General features: G+C 35.0%; 1 protein-coding gene across 1 annotated transcript in view; it reads left to right on the forward strand.

The window, feature by feature from the left end:
- The first annotated feature begins 741 nt into the window (after nucleotides 1-741).
- Nucleotides 742-21407, forward strand: part of LOC121420352 (allatostatin-A receptor-like) — a 25860-nt gene continuing 5194 nt past the window's right edge. Inside the window, exon 1 of the mRNA XM_041614947.1 lies at nucleotides 742-807. Coding sequence (XP_041470881.1) covers nucleotides 759-807 — 49 coding nt within the window. The 5' untranslated portion in view covers nucleotides 742-758. The remainder of the gene's footprint in view (nucleotides 808-21407) is intronic.

A 21407-nucleotide genomic window follows, 5' to 3' on the forward strand; every position in this document is an offset into this window, starting at 1 on the left:
TACTTGCATACACATCTTTTTTCAGGATAACAAAATTAAAAGAAATAATACATAAGATTCCCCCCCCCAAAAAAAAAAAAAAAAAATTAGCTCGCGCTTCGCGCTCGCATTATAAATAACGATTATAGTATCACATATTTATGTTTATTCATAAGAATAAAGCTAAGAAGTAACTATTAGGACTACCCCTTCAAGGAAACCAAAAATCCCGGCAAAAATCATATTCGAGCGGCCGATCGTGAAAAATATGGCTGAAGAAAAAAAATCCGCCCCCCCCCTATTGGCGAAGGCTGGATCCGCCCCTGTTAATAGAATTTGGTCTGGATTCAAAGCAATCTTAAACATACACAGTATTTACGCTGTTTAATATTATACAACGTACATCTGTTTATATGTATTTTACATGTTAATAAACCAAAGATACATCAGCTAAGCTAATACCATAGAGATATAAAAATACTTTATCTCTATGGCTAATTCACACATAACACAGGGACTTGGGTAAATTATGTATATGGCCAACAAATTACCCAATCAGAATGCGAGAGTGTGTTGTCAGACTTAATTAGTACGCACAAGAACTGAGGGGGGGGGGGGCTATAGGGTCTATAGGGGGATAAGACCTTTCGATGCGCGGCTTAGATGAGAAAAAACTCAAACTGACTTGTTCAACCCTTCGAGATCGAGATCGTTATCGCACTTCTGTCTCATATATATTGAGATGTACATTGGGAGACGATACGAATTCACAACAAGTCATGATGCGAAGCGTTTATTCAATTTCTCCAGTTCGTTCCGAGATGATGGGTAAGTTCACTATTTTTTTTGTATTTTATATGTGATATGACGTATTATCTCTTCCGTCCTTCTCAACATTATCAATATTATTTTATTTAATGATTGATTTTCATTTTATTTCTTTTATTTCATTGTTTATTTCACCATTGTATTTATTTGCATTTTTATGCAATTTCACATCATACCATGTCATATCATAAAATATCACATCATAATCATTATCATAATCACGATTTGTGATATAATATATATTTTTGTTCTTCTCTTTCTATTTCATTGATTAAAAGAAGCAATGTCAATAATAATTACATAATCACAACGCTTTCCAATCAAGAATCATTTGACACAAATCTCTCTATCACTCTTTGTAAATACAATAAAATAAAGAAAGTTTTTCGGATAACACACATGCGTGTTTGTATTCAAAAGAGCAAAAATGTATCATGTTTGTAGGTAGATAACTATGATAGGCCTATTAATAGGTAGAAAAAATTCCTTACGCTCAATTGGAAACTTTCTTTACCTAGCCACGTACATATCCTGAACCACATAATCGAATGTTTTTATACCGTGGGGCCTCGCAATTTAATTAATTATCCTGCAAATTGTGAATATTATGTAGTTAATCATTTTTGTCTGGAATTATCTTTTCAGTACTCTTTATTCATAATTCATGCCAAAAATGCTAACATATTATGTTTATTATGTTATGAAAAATGTATTATACGAATGTTATGGTTGCAGAAGAAAACAATAAATCAATCAATCAATTGTTTATCTCCTTCTATAAAATCTTCTAATTGTAATACATTCATTGGAAGGACACTTAATGACCGAATCCTGAAAACTATTTCCCTTTAAACCCGGGGGGGGGGGCACTTCCATTTACGAGTGGATACCATGCGCGACCATGGGGTCTCGAAAAGCACCCTAAACACGTAATTTCAATATTCTGAAAATGCACCCCTTAACAAGTATTGGCGTGTGAAACCCTACCCTTAACAAGTATTGGAAACAAAACGATACTCTTGGCAAATATTCCCTGAAATGAACCCCTAAACAAGTACAGGAATGTTTTATTGTTACGGGTCCTTTGGTTGTCGGCTTTACCTCATTTGGTTTAGTACGACCCCACCTTCTACACCTCGCGCAAATAGGACTCTAAACACGTAGTGTTGGGGCCCCCTTTAAACCAAAACTCAAAAATATAATTTGGGGGTACTTTTTTGGGTGAGTGGTGGGTGGGGTTATTATAGGTGCTCGGTTTTTACTAAAGGGTGGGTTTGCTGTTCTTTCTCCCTTGATGTTGCTCTTATGTCATGCAAATTTATTAATGTCTTTATTTTTGTAATATGAATTTCATCTTGTTTATTTAATATAGCTAGGCCCCTCGGCAGAACATTTGTGCTGTAATGGCTCAGCTGAATTGGGCGATCAATCCAATGTTTTGTATTATATTAGGTTAAAATGCATTGTTATTATATTGGTAAATCAAATCATATCAATCCACTTCCGAATTATAATCAGAACAAAATGAATAACGGAAATAAAAGATGAAAGAAATTTAAATTAAGAATTTTGAAGGCAATATTGTACACTCTAAAAATAAAAAATCAGTAAAAAAAAAATGACTAGGTAATTGGGTCAGCTGCGGGTGCAACTGTTATTCCAGTCATATTTTACTAGAACATAATTATTTCTGACTAGAATATATTGTCAGAAATGTGACTGTATCAGTGATTGTCATAATCAGTTGCACCCAGCTGACTTCTGGTCTAGTCAATTTGACTGATATGTTTGTTTGAACAAGTCAAAGTCCGCACAAAAATATTCTGATGTCTGTGAGAGCGATTTTTCATTTTCTAAAAAAAGACTATCAACAGATATTTTTGGTCTTACACATAATTCGGAAAGAAGAAACTTTGGATGTGAATGCCATTTTCGACAGGGCCGATGAGACTGACCGCTAACATGAGGTTAGCTGAAAATGTTTACATTCCAATTGGAAAAGCGGGCATTTAAAAGCACGCGGATTTTAAATAAAGAACTGGTGGCTCATTGGTAGAGCGTCCGCCTCATGAACGGGAGGTCGTGGGTTCGATCCCCGGCCGAGTCTTATAAAATTGGGACCTTCTGCCTTCTTGCTAGGTGCTCAGCATTTAGATTGGAGAAGGGTAATAATAATTATGTTATGCAGGGCCCATTGGAAGAGCAGTGTTACGATTGAAGTGCTGGCTACCCTGGGTAAATAAAACGTTATTATTATTATTATCATATCATGATAACTTATACATGTACAGGGCGTTCCCGTTAATGTATTAAAAGGTATGCCTATTAGATGGCCTGCATTTGATTATGATTTTGGGGATGTCATACTTCGATTAAACAAACAAAACCATTACATCGCATATATTGCATCTCATTTCATGTGTAGGATTCAAAAGTGTTGGATGAGGTCTGAATTGAAAAGCTGCACAACGAGCAAAAAAAAGTTTGGAAATCTGACTTTGGCCATTAATTTCTCCCAACCCCCAATTTTACACAATGCTTATTTTATATCATTTAATTCTCTTTAAAATTATACCATTCTTGTTAAGACCATGCCATCACGAAAAGAGCAGGATTCAAAAGTGTTGGATGAGGGTTTGAACTGAAAAGCTGCAAAACGCTCAAAAATGGTCATGAAGGGTCAATTCAGAACATGATTCTTTGGTCTGTGTCAATAGAGATGAAATACCATTCAAATCAAGCCCCTGCTTCTTTAGTGATGGTTCTTTGAGATAAAATACCCATGCATGTTTGTTTGTTGTGTGTTTGCCCGTGCACAGGTGTACATGTGGTTGATTCCATGAAATCCATGTTAATGTTGATGTTAAGGTGCATGAGAATAATTAAAAGAAACCGCTGAGAAACTCACTTATCACCACTGAAAAAAGAACAGTGGCATTCAATACTGTGTAATTTTGCAACTGATGAATTTTTTACCTTGCCCCGCATTTTAAGGCACTGCACCTCCATTTGAACGATAATCACATCGTGTAGGGTATCATTTTAAATAAAATTAAATGATCTGTTCATTGATATCAATCACACCTAAAAACCGATGTGGAATTATCGATCAAAAAAGAAACCGCTGAGAAACTCACTCATCACCACGGAAAAAAGAACAGTGACTTTCAATATTGTGTCATTTTGCAACTTTTGAATTTTGACCTTGCCCCACATTTCAAAGCACTGCACCTCCACGTCAACCATAATTATATCATGGAGGGCAATGATGGAGGGTATCATTTTAAGGAGAATTAAATGCTTCATTTCTTGATATTGATTATACATTGATATTCACTAAAACCGAGGAGGAATTATCGATCAAAGTCGGATTTCCAATTTTTTTTTTTAGTTTATATCATATATATAAGAAATGCGAAACAAATTCATGAGTAATGCAATTTTGCAATGACAATAAGCTTTCCATTGCAAAATTGCATTACTCGTGAATTTGTTTCGCATTTCTGATGTCTTATTATTGCCAATACGTGGAAACCAAGATGCTATATATATATATATATGTATATATATATAAATATATATATATATATATATATATATATATATATATATATATATATATAAAATCTTCTAATTGTAATGCATTCATTGGAAGGACACTTAATGACCGAATCCTGAAAACTATTTCCCTTTAAACCAAAATTCAAAAATATAATTTGGGGGATCTTTTCTCAACTTTTTCGTTGTGTTCATGACCAATTAACATGCTTCAATGATTCAAAGGCGTTTAATTAAACATTCACGCTTGGATGAACATGTGGAATGGGATTAGCTCTTTTTTACGTTATTGGAAAAAATGCAATTTGTAACTATGGATATCTGTCACAGACCTCCTTGCATAGTTCATTTGATTTGATTTTTATGAAAATCCCGATGTTTAACTTTAATGCATCAATGAGCATACTCGAAAATTATGCAAATGAGAAGAAAGTTCAAGGCCTTGGCCCCACTCTGTGCCGTATCGAATGGTTATTTTGGTGTGCGCACCTTTTGGATAGTGTTATTCTGAAGCCATGTGCGAAGTTTCATGAAATAACTGTTGCAGAAGTAACAAAAATCGTCCATGAAACAAACCCTCATTTCAAAATGTTGACTTCCTCTCTCATATACTTGTGTACATTATGGGGGCATATGTTTACGAAAGTAACCCCTTATTCAATATGGTGAAACTTTTTTCAAGGCTGTCTTTAGCAATGTCGTTTGGCAGTAATGTTTATCAACCTATGGGCAAAATTCTGTGCAAAAATGAAATCGATTTGTTTATTTATGGATGAGTGAGCACGCATCAAAGTGGGAAAATTGGTATTTTCAATGTCACAGACGTCTTTTAAAGGATAATTAAGTGATTGTTGGGGGAAAATTCGGTTTCAAATGTGACCTCAATTGGTGTTGTTTTATCATCCATCATTTCTATCACCACACACTTTCCGAACTTTAAACATTTTTATGGTTGAACAAGCACAATGGAAAACTTAGGAATGAATTCTCTTTATACTGCATAAATGTATTATTTTCCTAACAATTTCTCAGGATCAGTTGAATGTATGGACAAATCAGTGGTGGATCCAGAATTTTAAAATGGGGGAGGGGCCTATAATCGGGGGAGCCACCAACATTTTCCAATTTTAACATGATCTAACAAGTTGTAGGTGATACTACCATAAACCCCTATGATGATACGTCACAATTTGGGGGCAACGGAACGGTTTTCAAAGTTGGGGGGGGGGGGGACTGAGCCAAAAGTGAGGGGGGCTGATCATGCAAAAAAAATCAAAATCGTTTGGTCATTTTTACATTTTAGTACATGCATTTGGAAAAAAGTTTGGGCTCTGAAGACCACCCCCCCCCCCGCTTCCGCAGCCCCTGCAATACATTGTGCTCACTCAACCATGAACATACGATATCAAAATCTGGTCTGAAGTTGTTGAATGATGGATAGTAAAACAGTATAACACCATAAAATTCACCTGAAAACAACATTTGCCCAACTTTGTATTTGAACAAACTGAAAGACGAATCTTGTGACTTTCAAAAATGGTCATTTTTAATTCAATCTTTAATTACTCATGCATGACTGAACCGATCAGTCTCATTTTTCCTCAGGAGTTGCGTAATGAGTGAAGAAAACCACCTATGAAATATCATATCTCAAACTAATTCGGTTCAAAAGTTACAGCAATTTGATTTAGGGGGGACTTACTTTTTTTGTTGTGTAGATATTTTGATTTAAAAGCATATTGTGAATGTATATTTTTTTAAATTTCAGATGTAAGAGCATTCCATAACTTAGTACATTTAAAGATGATGGAGTTACGCTGAACGAGATATATACGACAATGTGGCAAGATAGCGTTATTCTTATTGAATTGAATCAAATTTATTTTCATACTTCACAAGATAACAAAATAATAATACAAGAAATACATTTAATTGCATAGAAAATACAAAGATAATGGCAGTAAATAAAGTGAAATATGAAGGAACCTGCATGAAAAGCAGAACTTGTAATGTCTGCAGGTTCCTTGAAATAATTACTAGTATGAAGTTCGTAAGGAGATAGGACACTAAACAAGAATTAGACTACAAAGGAAAAGACATCGATTAGCGCAAAAATCACGGGGTAAAGAATTAGAGGAAAAGTGGACAATGTGAAGGGGGATGAGCGAAGAATGAAAAAAATATATACCACATTATACCTGTAAAAAGGTATAAATCAAATACATTATATATATTCAGCCACCCAGCCGGGGTCCGATTACTTGACCGAAGGTCCGCGAGGCCGAGGGTCCGCTAGACCGAGGGTCCGCGAGACCGAGGGTCCGCGAGACCGAAGGCCCGCGAGACCGACTTTTTTCCCATCATCGGTTGCCGCGGTCGAGTGGTTTAAAACGCCTCGTTGCAGCGGCGTAACAGGTGCCTGTTATCGAGGAGGGGGTCAAATAATTCCCTGTTACTAAATAGAATCAATAGATTTCGTAGTATTATGAAAATCATTTTTGCAAACTATTCCCAGTCTAATAATACTAATTGATATGAAAAAAGGGAATCTATTAGAGAATAGTTGAATAAATGAATAAAAATGAATTATATGTACTTAATTGATTACAACTTTGTAGCCAAAAAAAGCCACCCCCCAAAAAAAAGGGGGAAACGTGAGCGAGAAAATAAAAAGGTATAGGAGAACGTAAGACGAGCGAGAGCAGACAAGGAACAATTCGAAGAAAACGTCAGAGCTTCCATGCTTCGCGCGGGAAGGGGGAAACTCCCCTTAAAATATGGATCGCCTTTCGCGCGCTCATTATTAAAGGTCAAGTCCACCTCAGAAAAATGTTGATTTGAATCAATAGAGAAAAATAAGACAAGCACAATGCTGAAAATTTCATCAAAATCGGATGTAAAATAAGAAAGTTATGACATTTCAAAGTTTCGCTTATTTTCAACAAACTAGTTATATGAACGAGCCAGTTACATCTAAATGAGAGAGTCGATGATGTCACTCACTCACTATTTCTTTTGTTTTTTATTGTTTGAATTATACAATATTTCAATTTTTACGAATTTGACGATTAGGACCTCCTTGCCTGAAGCACAAAATGTTGAAATAATGGAATTCCATGTGTTCAGGGCCGGGGGGGGGGGGGCCGGGCCACTTACATTGACGAGTGGATACCATGCGCGACCAAAAAAACACGTGTCTTTTTCACGATGGGGCACGTTACGTACGTAACGTGATAAGGGTATCAAAAACACAAAAATAAGGAAAAAAGGGTATCTATTTCGCTAGGAAAATTACGTGTTTAGGGTCGAATTTGCGGGGATGATAAAACAAAATTAAAATGTTTTATAAAGGATGTCATTTTTGCCCCAACACTTCGTGTTTAGAGTCCGATTTGCGCGAGGTGTAGAAGTGGGCTCGTACTAAACCAAATAAGGTAAAGCCGACGACCGAAGGAACCGTAACAATAAAACATTCCTGTACTTGTTTAGGGGTCCATTTCAGGGAATATTTGCCAAGGGTATCGTTTTTGTTTCCAATACTTGTTAAGGGTAGGGTTTCACACGCCAATACTTGTTAAGGGGTTCATTTTCAGAATATGGAAATTACGTGTTTAGGGTGCTTTTCGAGACCCCTTGGTCGCGCATGGTATCCACTCGTGAATGGAAGTGGCCCCCCGGGGTTCAGGGAGGAATGAAACTTCATTTCACATAACAATGACGAGAAAATAAAGATATTTCATATTTCATATAACAAAATACAAAAGAAATAGTGAGTGAGTGACTCATTTGGATGTAACTGGCTCGATAACTATTTTGTTGAAAATAAGCGAAACTTTAAAATGCCATAACATTCTTATTTTACATCCGATTTTGATGAAATTTTCAGTGTTATGCTTGTTGAATTTTTCTCTTTTTATTCAAATCAAGTTATTGTTGGGGTGGACTTGTCCTTTAAGTAATTCTCCACTTCGCGTGCTCATCACCGCACATGCCTAAAATGAAATCCTAGCAAAGCCACTGATTCTGGACTTAGTTACCGGAAATTTTTTTTACACTGCCACCCCCCCCCCTGATAACAGGCACCTGTTACGCCGCTGCAACGAGGCGCCTTAAACCACTCGACCGCGGCAACAGATGAAGGGGAAAAAGTCGGTCTCGCGGGCCTTCGGTCTCGCGGACCCTCGGTCTCGCGGACCCTCGGTCTCGCGGGCTGTCGCCATTCAGCCAGTGCGTCTTAACGGTGTCCATAACTGGACAAAAGAAATGATTTCAGTTTACATTTAAACATACTTAGGAATAAACAGCTAGTTATTTCGTTTGGAAGATTATTCCAAAGCCTTGGTCCTTCGAATACAATTTTTCTTTGAGCAAATAACGTACGAGTACGTGGAAGGTGAAATGAGTCCCTTTTGCGTGTAGGGTAAGAATGGATGAGGTTGTTTCTTTGAAACAAGGAAGAAAACATTTCCGGTAGATCATCTTTAGAGAGTTGAAACATGAATGTACCCAAATGAAATTCGTAAAGATCATGAATTTTCAGGATTTTATTTATTTTAAAAAATAATGGATTTGTGTGTGCATAAAAGTCAGATTGGTTAATTATCCTAATTGCCCGCTTTTGTACATTTCTAATACAGTCTTGTTTCTATTATACCCCAAGCCAATATACCATAATTTAATCGTGATGAAATGAGAGTCAAATATAAGTTTAATAATATATAATCAGGGAAAAAGAATTTTAGCTTGCTTAAATGCCAATACTTCTAGGAGTCAATTTACTCAAGTAATTAATGTGACACTTCCAAGACAAATCATGATCAATATAGAGCCCAATAAAGTGGTGGATTCAACCTGTAATAAATTTACATTATCCATGACTACTTGACCAGGTAAACTTTTGAGAGAATTACTGAAAATCATAAAATTAGTTTTCTTAACATTAAGTGACAACTTTTTAGCTCTGATCCAAGACTGAACTGATAGAAGTTCTGTATTCAAAGTATTAAGTAGCGTATGTGGGTCACGGTGAGACAGAAAAAGATTGGAATCATCAGCAAACAAAACAAATGACAAAATATTGGAAGAATTCTTAAAATCATTATTGTAAAGAATAAAAAGTAAGGGACCAAGGAGTGATCCTTGGGGTACTCCGCAAGATATTGATTTCAAACTAGAATTTATACCTGTATAAGAAACAAATTGTTTACGAGAACTGAGGTAGCTCCTGAACCAATCCAATTATTACGTGTATTAAATGACTGCTTGAATTTACTGTTAGAAAATAAATCATCTAAAATAGGAGGTAGTGAGGGAAAACATAAAGATTGCCAATTTCAGGTTAATCAAATCAGAGAGCTTTAGTGTATTGAAGTTTTTGAAAAAAGAAGTAGTATGAGCAAGGTAGTGCGAGTTTGTCCACAGCCGAATTGCTTTCCTTTGCAAAACAAATAACCGATTGATGTTTTTTTTAAGTAGTACCTGACCAAACTATTCCACAATAATTTAAATGTCAAGTCCACCTCAGAAGGTTGTTGATTTGAATCAATAGAGGAAAATCAGACAAGCACAATGCTGGAAATTTCATCAAAATCGGAGGTAAAATAAGAAAGTTATGACATTTCAAAGTTACGCTTATTTTTCACAAAATAGTTATATGAACGAGTCTGTTACATCCAAATGAGAGAGTCGATGACGTCACCCACTCACTATTTTTTCTTGGTTTTTTATTTTTTGAATTATACAATATTTCAATTTTTACGAATTTGACAGTAGGACCTCCTTGCCTGAACCACAAAATGTTGAAATAATGGAATTCCACGTGTTCATGGAGGAATGAAACTTTATTTCGCATGACAGTGACGAGAAAATCAAAATATTTCATATTTCATACAATGCAATACAAAAGAAATAGTGAGTGAGTGATGTCATCAGTCTACCATTTGCATACGATCATGGATGTGAATACAACTGTTTTGTGAAATGAAGTGAAAATTTAAAATGCCATAACTTTCTTATTTATATTCGATTTTGATGAAATCTTCAGCGTTATGCTTGTTGGATTTTTCTCTTTTTATTTAAATCAAGTTTTTCTTGGGGTGGACTTGTTCTTTAAATACGGCAAGATCAAATCATTGTATAACATGAATAAGGTTTTTAAAAGTATGAAATGACGAATTTTGTGCATAATTCATGTGTACATACTTATTTTCCCATGAATATTATTAATATGCTCTGTCCAAATTAGTCATTCATCGATTATTACACCTTAAAAGTTTATGCTGTGAACATTTCGATTTCAGTATTATCTATTTTAACTGTGAAGTTGGGGGCAAAATGTTTTTTTGAATGAACGGAATATTATGTACTTCGTTCCATTTATATTAATCATCAATTTATTTGCTTTAAGCCATTTTGCAACGGACAAAATTTCACTATTAGCTAAATCAATCAATTCTAGTTCTTTTTATGTGACAATGTAATATTAGTATCATCGGCATACTATAAATATTAATATTTTAGAGGAATAGACAATTTCATTAACATAGATTAAAAACAACAAAGAACCTAGTATACTTCCTTGCGGGACACTGCATGTTATTGGCAAAATATTAGATTTAATATCATTAAAAAAGTAAACTGTTTGCGAACAGAAGGTAGTTTTGAAACAAGTTATATGCAACACCTCTGATGCCGTATATGCCTAAGCTAATAGAGTAGTATATAGGTCGACTGAGTCGAAGGCTTTGCTGAGTTCAACAAAGATAGCCATGGGAATTTCTTTTGTGTCGAGAGAATGTATGATAGGTTGTCTAGTGTACATTAATGCATTTTCTGTAGACGAGAACTGGCGGAAACCAAATTGTTCATGTGATTGTGCATAAAGACGTGGTTGTATCTTTTATAAACGACGTGCTCAAGGATCTTTGAGAATGTAGGCAACATTGCATGGGCGGTAATTCTCGACGAGGTGCTTGTTGTCTTTTTTATATACAGGGAAAACTTTTAAAATCACCAGGTACAGTACCTGTTGAAATTGAAAGATTGAAAATGACAGTTAAATGATAAGCTATACCATGAACTATTTTCTTTGTAAGTGTAGCATTTATATCATCATGACCTTATGACGGTATTCTTCATCATGAACGATATTTATAATTTCAGATTCACTTGTAGGAAGTAGAAACAGTGAGCTGAAAGACTTATTATTGAGAAACTTTTACTTGATTTGTTTATCTTTTTTGATATAGTTGATCCGATACTTGAAAAATAAGAATTAAACGTGTTAGCCATTTCACCTGGTTCTAGGACAATTACCCCCGGACAATTACCCCCGGACAACTACCCCGGACAATTACCCCGAGGACAATTACCCTCGGACAACTACCCCGGACAATTACCCCAGATGACAATTACCCCCCGAGGCCCTCATACTAAGTTTTCATAGAACGATTGGACACGATTAGTCATATTAAGCATCACAAATGCTTGATATCTCTGATTCCAACTGATCTGATTTTTTAAATATTTATTTTTGGTTTAATTTCAGGAAAGAAATCAGGCAAATAGATAAAACGTAAAAAAGACATCTTCATTGGTAGAAATATATTGAAAGTCGATAACGCAACTATCAACACTAACACTGTCAAGTAGGGCCTATAATCCTGTTATTTTAAAACAATTCAACTAACAAGAAGCTAAGAATTATGAAACAATTGGTGCTCATTCCAGATTAAGATGTGGCTTCATAACTTAATACAGTAACCTAAAAAAAACTTTATGCAAATATTATACACACAAGAACACCTTGTAATTTTACCATTTAGGCCCTAAATAGTAAAATTACAAAGTGTTTTTTGTGTATTATTCTTGGGTGAAAGCAACATTAAAGAAGGAAATTAAGTACCAAAATTATTAAATTGTAAACAATATGACATAATCAAATACAGTGTGTTTTTCTATACAAATTGGCAATCATGATAGTATACAATTCGTTTAAGGTGCATTTTAAGGACGGTTTGTAACAATTTATAAAGAAGTAGGCCTATGCAAATCAAATAATGCGACCGAGCTGCGCGTGAGCTGAAAATATTAATATTTAGACCATAAACGGACATTTTACAGAGCACTTGAAAAAATCAATTTGTAAATTTAAAAATAATGAAAGCTCGATATCCGAGATGAAATATGTTTTGTATATTGACTTTAAAAACAATACATTTTAAGCTCCATATCAGCCTATGTTGAGCAAGATATGAATCCCATCGAAAAAGCAATGCGAGCGGGAAGCGTGAGCGAAATTTTTTATAGTGACATAAAAAGAAAGTCTTTCTTCACCTTATATTATTCACTCCTCTTGCTCCTCTCATTTTCCTCATTTTTTTGGCCCAAACGAATGATCTTATGCTACGGTGACATACAAATTATGATCGAATTCTGAGTTTCGTAAAGATTTGCAGATGGCAGGGGCGGATCCAGCTCTTGCCAATAAGGGGGGCCCGAAATTTATTTCCCCCATATTTACCCAGATCGGCCGCTCAAAGTTGATTTTGATTTGTTTCTTTGAAGGGGTTGTCCCAGTGGAGTAATGAGCCAAAAATTTTGAGGGGGCTCAATACAGCGTATCACGTAAAAATTAATAAGAAGTTGCGAGCGAGCAAAGCGAACGAGCAAAAATTTAACAAAATTTATTACAAAGATCAAGTTTTTGATAGATTTAGACATAACATTTTTCGAAAATAATAGGCCTATATTTCACCCTTATCCCTTTCCTTTTCTTTTTTTTCTTGGTCGTGAAAAATAAGGGGAGGGGGGGGGGGGCAAAACTCCGATGTCCTAACAGTAATTTCATTTCTACGCTTTATTCTTATAAAACAACATATAAAGTGTAATTATCTTATAAGCCTTATTTAAATAGTGCGAGCGCGAAGCATGTGCTGAAAATTTTTGGAATTGCATGTATATATTTCAACCTGAAAATTGACTACCGGGTATTCTGGGCAATGTTTGTTAACCTGAACAAGATGCGTATGTAACAAGATAATTACTGCGAGCGCAAAGCGCGAGCAGAAATTTTTATTATCGTTTCTGGCTTGATCGAAAAGGGACCTGGTAAGGAGGTTTTGCAGTTACCCATTAAAACGATACATTTTTCAACTATCAAATAATGCGAGCGCGAAGCGCGAGCTGAATTTCTTTTGACATTTTGACCTTACAAAATGACATTCTTAGCACTTTTTGTAATCATTAACGGTATAGGTACAAAACCAAACAATTGATGCGAGCGCGAAGCGCGAGCAGAAAAAAATTGAGATTTCAGACCTAAAAATGGGACACTCTAATCATGTTTTGTAAATCATGAAAAAGAATGGGTAATTTGGTTTCTTCCTACATTAATTATGCGAGCGCAAAGCGCAATCTGATCTGAAACTAGACAATGTTAGCACGTTTTGAATTTATTTATTTATTTATTTTGTTTTATTTATTTTATACTGCAGGGTAGGCCTGTTCAGTTCTTAAAACTGCTTTACAAAGGCGCCCTGCAGTTTAAAATACATGTCAAGATAAATATAAAATATATCATCAAAAAACATTCAACGTCAAAAATACAAAATACAAACTATTTAACATCAGAAACAATTAACATCAAAAAATTTAGAGTGGGAAGTGACAATCTAAACATACAAGTACATAGCATTGTAAATCAATGGAATATTATTTCGCTCTTCATCAATTCGTATGAAAGGCTTTGCATAATTTTTTAAAAACTAACAAGGAGGTACACGTACAGGCTTGTAAATTTGAAGGAAGTGCATTAAATAATTTGGGTCCGAAATATGCGAAAGATTTTCTTTTATATTCAGTTCTAGCTTTGGGAAGCTGAAGGGGGCATCGCAAAGAAAACCGTGTCCTGTATTTCACGGGCCGTTTACATACTAAAGGTTTTAAATAATTTGGAACTAAATTGTTCATTATTTTATATACAAAAACACAATACTGATATTTTATACGCTGATCTACTGATTGCCACTTCAGTGACTGCAACAGAGATATTTGTGATGTATTATAATCTTTTTTCAAAAGCATCCTGGCATATTTATTTTGAAGTTTTTGTATCTTATCTAAATGTACTTTTGCACTGCTTCCCCAAGATGTACTACAGTAATCAATGTAAGGTAAAATCATAGAAAAGTACAGCTTCTTCATGATATCAAAGGACAGTAAATGCTTAATCCGCCTTATACAACCTATTGCTCGAGATATTTTACAAACGATATCAGTAATATGTTCACACCAAGTCAAGCCCGGATCGAGCATGACACCTAAGTATTTAATCTTTTTTACATTTTCTAATTGTATGTTCCTGAATTTCACTGGCAAATGAGCACCCCTCAACTTTTTCTTTTGACCAAATACCATGGCTTTAGTTTTTTGCGGGTGTAAATGCATATTATTTAAGTCTAACCATTTACATATTGAATCAAAATCATCTTGCAAATACTTTTGTACCTCCTTAATTGATTCACCGTGATTAAAAATGGCGGTATCATCAGCATAAAGAGACATTTTAGAATGTACATGCAATTTCAAATTACACATGTCATTAATAAAAATACAAAATATCAATGGACCCAATATAGATCCTTGTGGAACACCTGATTTTATCTTTAAAAATTCACTGCGACAATTGTTAATCATTACAAATTGCCTTCTGTCTGTTAAATACGATTCCATCCAGTTGTATTCATTGCCAGTAATACCATAATACTTAAGTTTTGCAAGTATAAAATTGTGAGGAATAACATCAAAAGCTTTGCGTAGGTCCAAGAAAATACCACCAGTAACATGTTTTCGGTCCATTTTATCATACAAAAAGTCTGTAATCTCAGTTAGACAAGTGGCAGTGGAATAAGACGGTCTGAAGCCAGACTGACAATTTGCCAGTAGATCATTTACATTTAAGTACTTATACAATTGATCATGTACTGCTCTCTCTAGTATTTTGGACAGGACTGGAAGAAAGATGAAGCTGCGTATCTCAATGTTGTGCGCGTGTTTTAGAGTTCGAAAGAATCTGGGCATTCTGATATTTTTATCACGAAAATCAATAATGCAAAAGACTTGATATTCCTGTATGAAAATTGTGAATTTGAGCACTATTTAGGGAAATTGTGAAGTGGATGTGGAAAGCACTTAATAAATTATGCGAGTGTGAAGCGCGAGCAGATATCTTCATTATTAATTTGACCTATATGACCTGGACATTCTAGGTCTAAGGACATTTTGTCATATGAAAATGAGACAACTTTCTTATTCTTCTTCCGAAGCGCGATATGAAACTGATATTGTCTATATTATTTCCTGAAAAGGGACAATTTAGTCATTAAGAATTCATGAAAATTTTATTATCACATTTATTAATGTAATAAGCCTAATGAGTGACTGAATAATGTGTTGACAGGCTGAGGCCAAAATGGCAATGATAAGGAACTCTTCAGTGAAGATAATTTATTGATTTACTAGCTGGTTCTCTTGTTTGTTTTTCTTGATTAATAAACATACGCATAAACTTACCGCTCATTGTGTGAATGCTTTTGTCTCTGTTTCAGCTAGCGGGTACAGGTAATCACCTGACTTGGCACAAATGGGTTTTGACACTTTTTCAATCAATGGCTGTTGTGCACTCAACCATAAAACCAACACTGAAACAAATTTACCAAGTGACAAAGGAATATCTACTCTATCCATACATGCTAAAAATTCTCTCTGAATCCCACATTTTCTTGGAAAATACTAGATTTAAAAAGTGTCTCGCAATGTATATCTTCATCTAATACATAATTTGTGAATATGTTATCAATACAAGTGAAAGAACAGTGAACTAAGCGTGTAGGATTGGTTATTTATTTATTTATTATTTATTTATGTTTTCTTTATAAAAAGCAGGGTAGTCCCATTCAAGCCAGAGGCCTGCTTTACAAGGGAGCCCTGCTGTCAATCACAATTTGAACATTATACAATAACAATTATAACACACAAGATTAAAATATACAATACAAAAATGATATATATACATAATAAATAAATAACAATAAGAGGGGGGGGGGGGTAAGGCCTATACACTCTATGACAAACAGTAGAAAAGTTAGCTTGCTTGGAATTTACGGACGTTTCGTTTAAAAGTAGGAAGTGAAACAGAGCACTTAATTGGTACTGGTAATGAGTTAAAAAGTTTGGCTGCTATCTAGGAGAATGACTGTTTTTTAAACTCGGTTCTTGGTTTTGCGAGATACAATTGTTGTGATGAGATTGATCTAGTAAGATAATAATTAGGTCTCAGAGGCATTGTTTGCAATAAATATCTAGGAGCAAGACCGTTTAAAGTTTTATACATAAGTATTTGGTAATTATCATGATTATAATCCACCCTTTTCTTGACAGATTGTAACTTCAGAGAGCGTAACATATTCTGGACTGGGGTATAGTAGTCTGCATCTAATACCAAACGACAATATTTGTTTTGACACTTGTGAAGTCGCTGCAAATCTTTCACTTTTAATGTTCCCCAAACAGTTGAACAGTAGTCGATATGAGGAAGGATTAAAGAAAAATACAAATGGGCGAGTACGTCTTTTGTCAGACAGTGCCTGATTCTCCGCATGCATATTATAGAATTCATGATCTTTTTAATAATGGAATTGATGTGAAAAGACCAGTCCAGAATATGACTGAAAGTGACACCCAGATATTTAAACTGAGTTACATTTTCTATGGATTTACTATTCATGTATATCTGCATCTTGACTGGGTGTACCTTCCCCCGACTTGAAAATAACATAACTTTCGTTTTATCTGTATTAACAACCAAACCATTTTCTTTTAGCCATTTACTTAGAACATAAACATCACTTTGCAACTGTGTTTGAACAGCTTTAACTCCAAATCCAGAAGAAAATATTGCAGTATCATCTGCATACAGAGAAATATTAGTATTGGAATGCATAGTTAAATTACTAATGTCATTAATGTACATACAAAACAGTAGAGGGCCCAAAATTGAACCTTGCGGTACCCCTGAACGAACAGGCAGAAAATCGCTAGTAGTACCCTTATAGGACACACATTGCTTTCTTCTAATTAAGTATGATTCAAACCATGTTAACTCTAAATTTCTTATGCCAAAATAATATAATTTCTTGATAAGGATATCGTGAGGGATAATATCAAAGGCCTTTCTAAAGTCCAAAAACAGAGCACATATTACTCGGCCTTTGTCAAGGTTATCGTATAACATATCAGTAAACTCTGTTAGGCACGTCGAGGTGGAATGTTTACTTCTAAACCCTGACTGCCGATGAGACATCAATTCTTCGTGGTGAAGATATTCAATTAATTGAGAGTGGACCGCTCTTTCTAAAATTTTGGAAACGATCGAGAGAAGGGAAATAGGGCGAAAATGGTTGAGTTCGTTAGCAGTCTTTGTTTTGGGGATAGGGACTACTTTAGCCAACTTAAAATCATTGGGAACTTGTCCAGATTGTATTGACTGATTGAAAATGCGCACAAGAGGAATGGCAACCGAATGTGCGCTGAGTTTCAACAATCTCGGATGGACGTCGTCAAGGCCTACAGATTTTGTACAATTGATGTTATTCAATTCCTTTCTTACAAAGTCAACGGTTTTCTCTCTAAAAGTAAAGCTTGAATGTACTTCACGAAGCCTTTTGATAGCGTCATCACTCTTGTCTTTTATTTCGCTCGGGTCTTTACCATGAATCGATTCAAAAACTTTGCTAAACATTGTGTTGAACTCTGTTGCTATTTTAAAAGGATCCGATTCAATAGCACCGTCAATGACCAAATGATCGAGAGCCTTCGCTCGAGTTGTTGTTAGGCAACAACCCTTTAACAATATCCCAGGTTTCTTTCATATCACTGGTTCCCTCTATCTTACTACGATAATATGACCTTTTCAGTTTTTTGTTGAGAGTATTAGTTTTGTTTCTGAGTGAAATATATTTCTCCCACATAGCAGTACTTTCATATTCATTTTTATTTCTATCATATTTCATCTTATAGAACTGCCTTTTACAGTAGTCTCTGTCTCTTGCTAGTTGTTTATAAGCCGACGTAATCCAAGGAGATCCTTTGATTTTTTTACACACTGATACATACGGTGCATGTTTGTTTGAAAGTTCAACAAAAGCTTTTTTGAATTTGTTCCACATGACGTCAACATCAGTTTCATTCATAAAACAATCATTCCAATCGATACTTTCAACATCACTAAGAAATGCATTTTCATTGAAAAACTTGAAAGATCGGAAGCGTGAGATCTGAGGAGGTGATCTCTGTGTTTTCAATTTTGTAACAACATAGATTAAGGAATGGTCACTAAACCCAATAGACTGCACACCTGAATATAGCTCACCTAATGAGTTTGAAACATAAATCAGATCTATGAGGCTTTTACTAAAAGGGGTCACACGAGTTGGGTCTTTGATAAGTTGTTTTAAACCTAGTGATTGACTAATTTCTATTAATTTGTTTGATAGTGAGTTAACTGTGAGCATGTTGCAGTTAAAGTCGCCTAGTAATATCATTCTATCTGAGAATGAAAATACTTGATCAAGATTGTTATCTAATTCATCAAAGAAAGATGTGGTGGAATTTGGTTTTCGATAAATAATGCCCACATACAAACTGGCTTCATTTTTAGGCTTTAGTTCAATCCAGATCAATTCTAAATTTTCACTTTCAAGATCGTGCCTCCTAATATAAGGTACACCCTGTTGAATATAACAGCAGACTCCGCCCCCTAAACAACCTCTGCGGATGTCTTTTCTCTCCAAATAATAACCTTCAATATAGCATTCATTGCTGCCAATAGTCTCATCTAACCAGGTTTCAGATAAATTATTAAAGGTCTAAAAAGGTCTAAAACCTTGCGCACATAATACTTAAAGGACAAGTCCACCCCGGCCCAACAAAAACTTGATTTGAATGAAAAGAGAAAAATTCAACAAGCATAACAGTGAAAATTTCATCAAAATCGGATGTAAAATAAGAAGGTTATGGCATTTTAAAGTTTCGCTTATTTTCAACAAAATAGTTATATGAACGAGCCAGTTACATCCAAATGAGAGAGTTGATGACATCACTCACTCACTATTTCTTTTGTATTTTATTATATGAAATATGAAATATTTTTATTTTCTCGTCATTGTCATGTGAAATGAAGTTTCATTCCTCCCTGAACACGTGGAATTCCATTATTTTAACATTTTGTGCTTCAGGCAAGGAGGTACTAATCGTCAAATTCGTAAAAATTGAAATATTGTATAATTCAAACAATAAAAAACAAAAGAAATAGTGAGTGAGTGATATCATCGACTCTCTCATTTGGATGTAACTGGCTCGTTCATATAACTATTTTGTTGAAAATAAGTGAAACTTTGAAATGTCATAACTTTCTTATTTTACATCCGATTTTGATGAAATTTCAGCATTGTGCTTGTCCGACTTTTCTCTACTGATTCAAATCAACATTTTTCTGAGGTGGACTTGACCTTTAAAAAATCACCTGTTGAAGAATGAGATGAATATTTCAGTATGTCAAAATTAAAGTCACCAAGAAAATAACAAAGTTTGTTTTCTTTCGATATTGAAGTAACGCAATTTTCTAGCAGGGAATTGAAAACTGATCCACCTGAGTTAGGAGCTTTATAGACGACACCTTTCACAATATTCATCCCATTCTTCCGATGCACTTCAATAAACAATGTGTCAATACAATCATTAGAAAAAGACAAATCCGTTCTTTCATGGTAAGCAATCGTTGAATCAATGTAAATACATACACCCCCTCCTCTTCTATTATCACGTGATTTACGAATAAGAGAGTAACCTGTCATATTATAAAACGACGACACGTTTGTCGAATTAAACCATGTTTCTGTGATTGCATAAACTTGAGATAACATATATTTGAATATTTTGCAACAAGGCAAAGAACATTGAAAACGTGTTTTCATATTGGTCTTTAGAAAACTTGTTATTAAATGTGTCACTGAAATAATTACATGGGTGATTATATGGATAATAGGGGTGAGATAGGACTTAAGTGGAAGAAGTAGGTCGATGGATAAGGGTCATCAGAACATTTATCCCCCTCCCTAGCTCTCCCGCCCTCCCGTCCTGCTGAGAGACTGATTGCTATAATAATTGTTATACGTACGCGTTAAGTCCAGAGCAGAATTTTGATTTAATTCTGAATTAATTGGGGCATCAACTTTTTCCTGTCAATCATTTAATCAACAATTTATCAATAAATCAACTCATCAATGTGCAATGTGATCAATCAAACATTTTTTTTTTCAATAAATTGTTTCATAAATCATCATAATCGGTCAATTTCTTGGTAATCATTCAATAAAAAAAATGACCATCAGCCACCGGTCACTTGGCAGTAGTTAAGTTTTGAATAGGCTACAATCCAGGAAGTAAGACAGAGAGAGAGAGAGAGCCGGGAAAATGGAGGTGGAGGGGGGGGGGTACATATGACTTTTAACTTGTAAAATGAATAAAAGAAGAGGAATGCCCTTTTAACCATGCAGGTCTTACAATATCTCGCTCTCTTGCTTATAACAGGTTACTCTAACTCTCACGACCACACTGCTGAGGTCCACAAGATGAATATGCTACACTAAAAGTACAATTACTGTTCACCCATGCATCAAATTTTAATTTAGTAACTCATGAAATTTGCCTCAGAAACCAAAACTTTTCTTACTCATTAATTTAGCACAACACCCTTAGCTTTGCAAGTTCCAAAGGACTAACCACTAAAAAAAACCTGTAAGGCTAATTACTGCATGTGCCCACCCTAGCCGAGCTTAGCTCTCAGATAGAGAGAAGGGGGGGGGGGTAGAGATGGAGGGAGGGGTTGCTAAATGTTCTGTTGACCTTTATCCCACCAACGTACTTCACTTAATTAAGTCCTATATCTTACCCCCTATTCTCCTGACTCTCGTGAACACATTGCT

This window comes from Lytechinus variegatus, chromosome 8, assembly GCF_018143015.1.
Source record: "Lytechinus variegatus isolate NC3 chromosome 8, Lvar_3.0, whole genome shotgun sequence".
In the NCBI taxonomy this organism is placed as follows: domain Eukaryota; kingdom Metazoa; phylum Echinodermata; class Echinoidea; order Temnopleuroida; family Toxopneustidae; genus Lytechinus; species Lytechinus variegatus.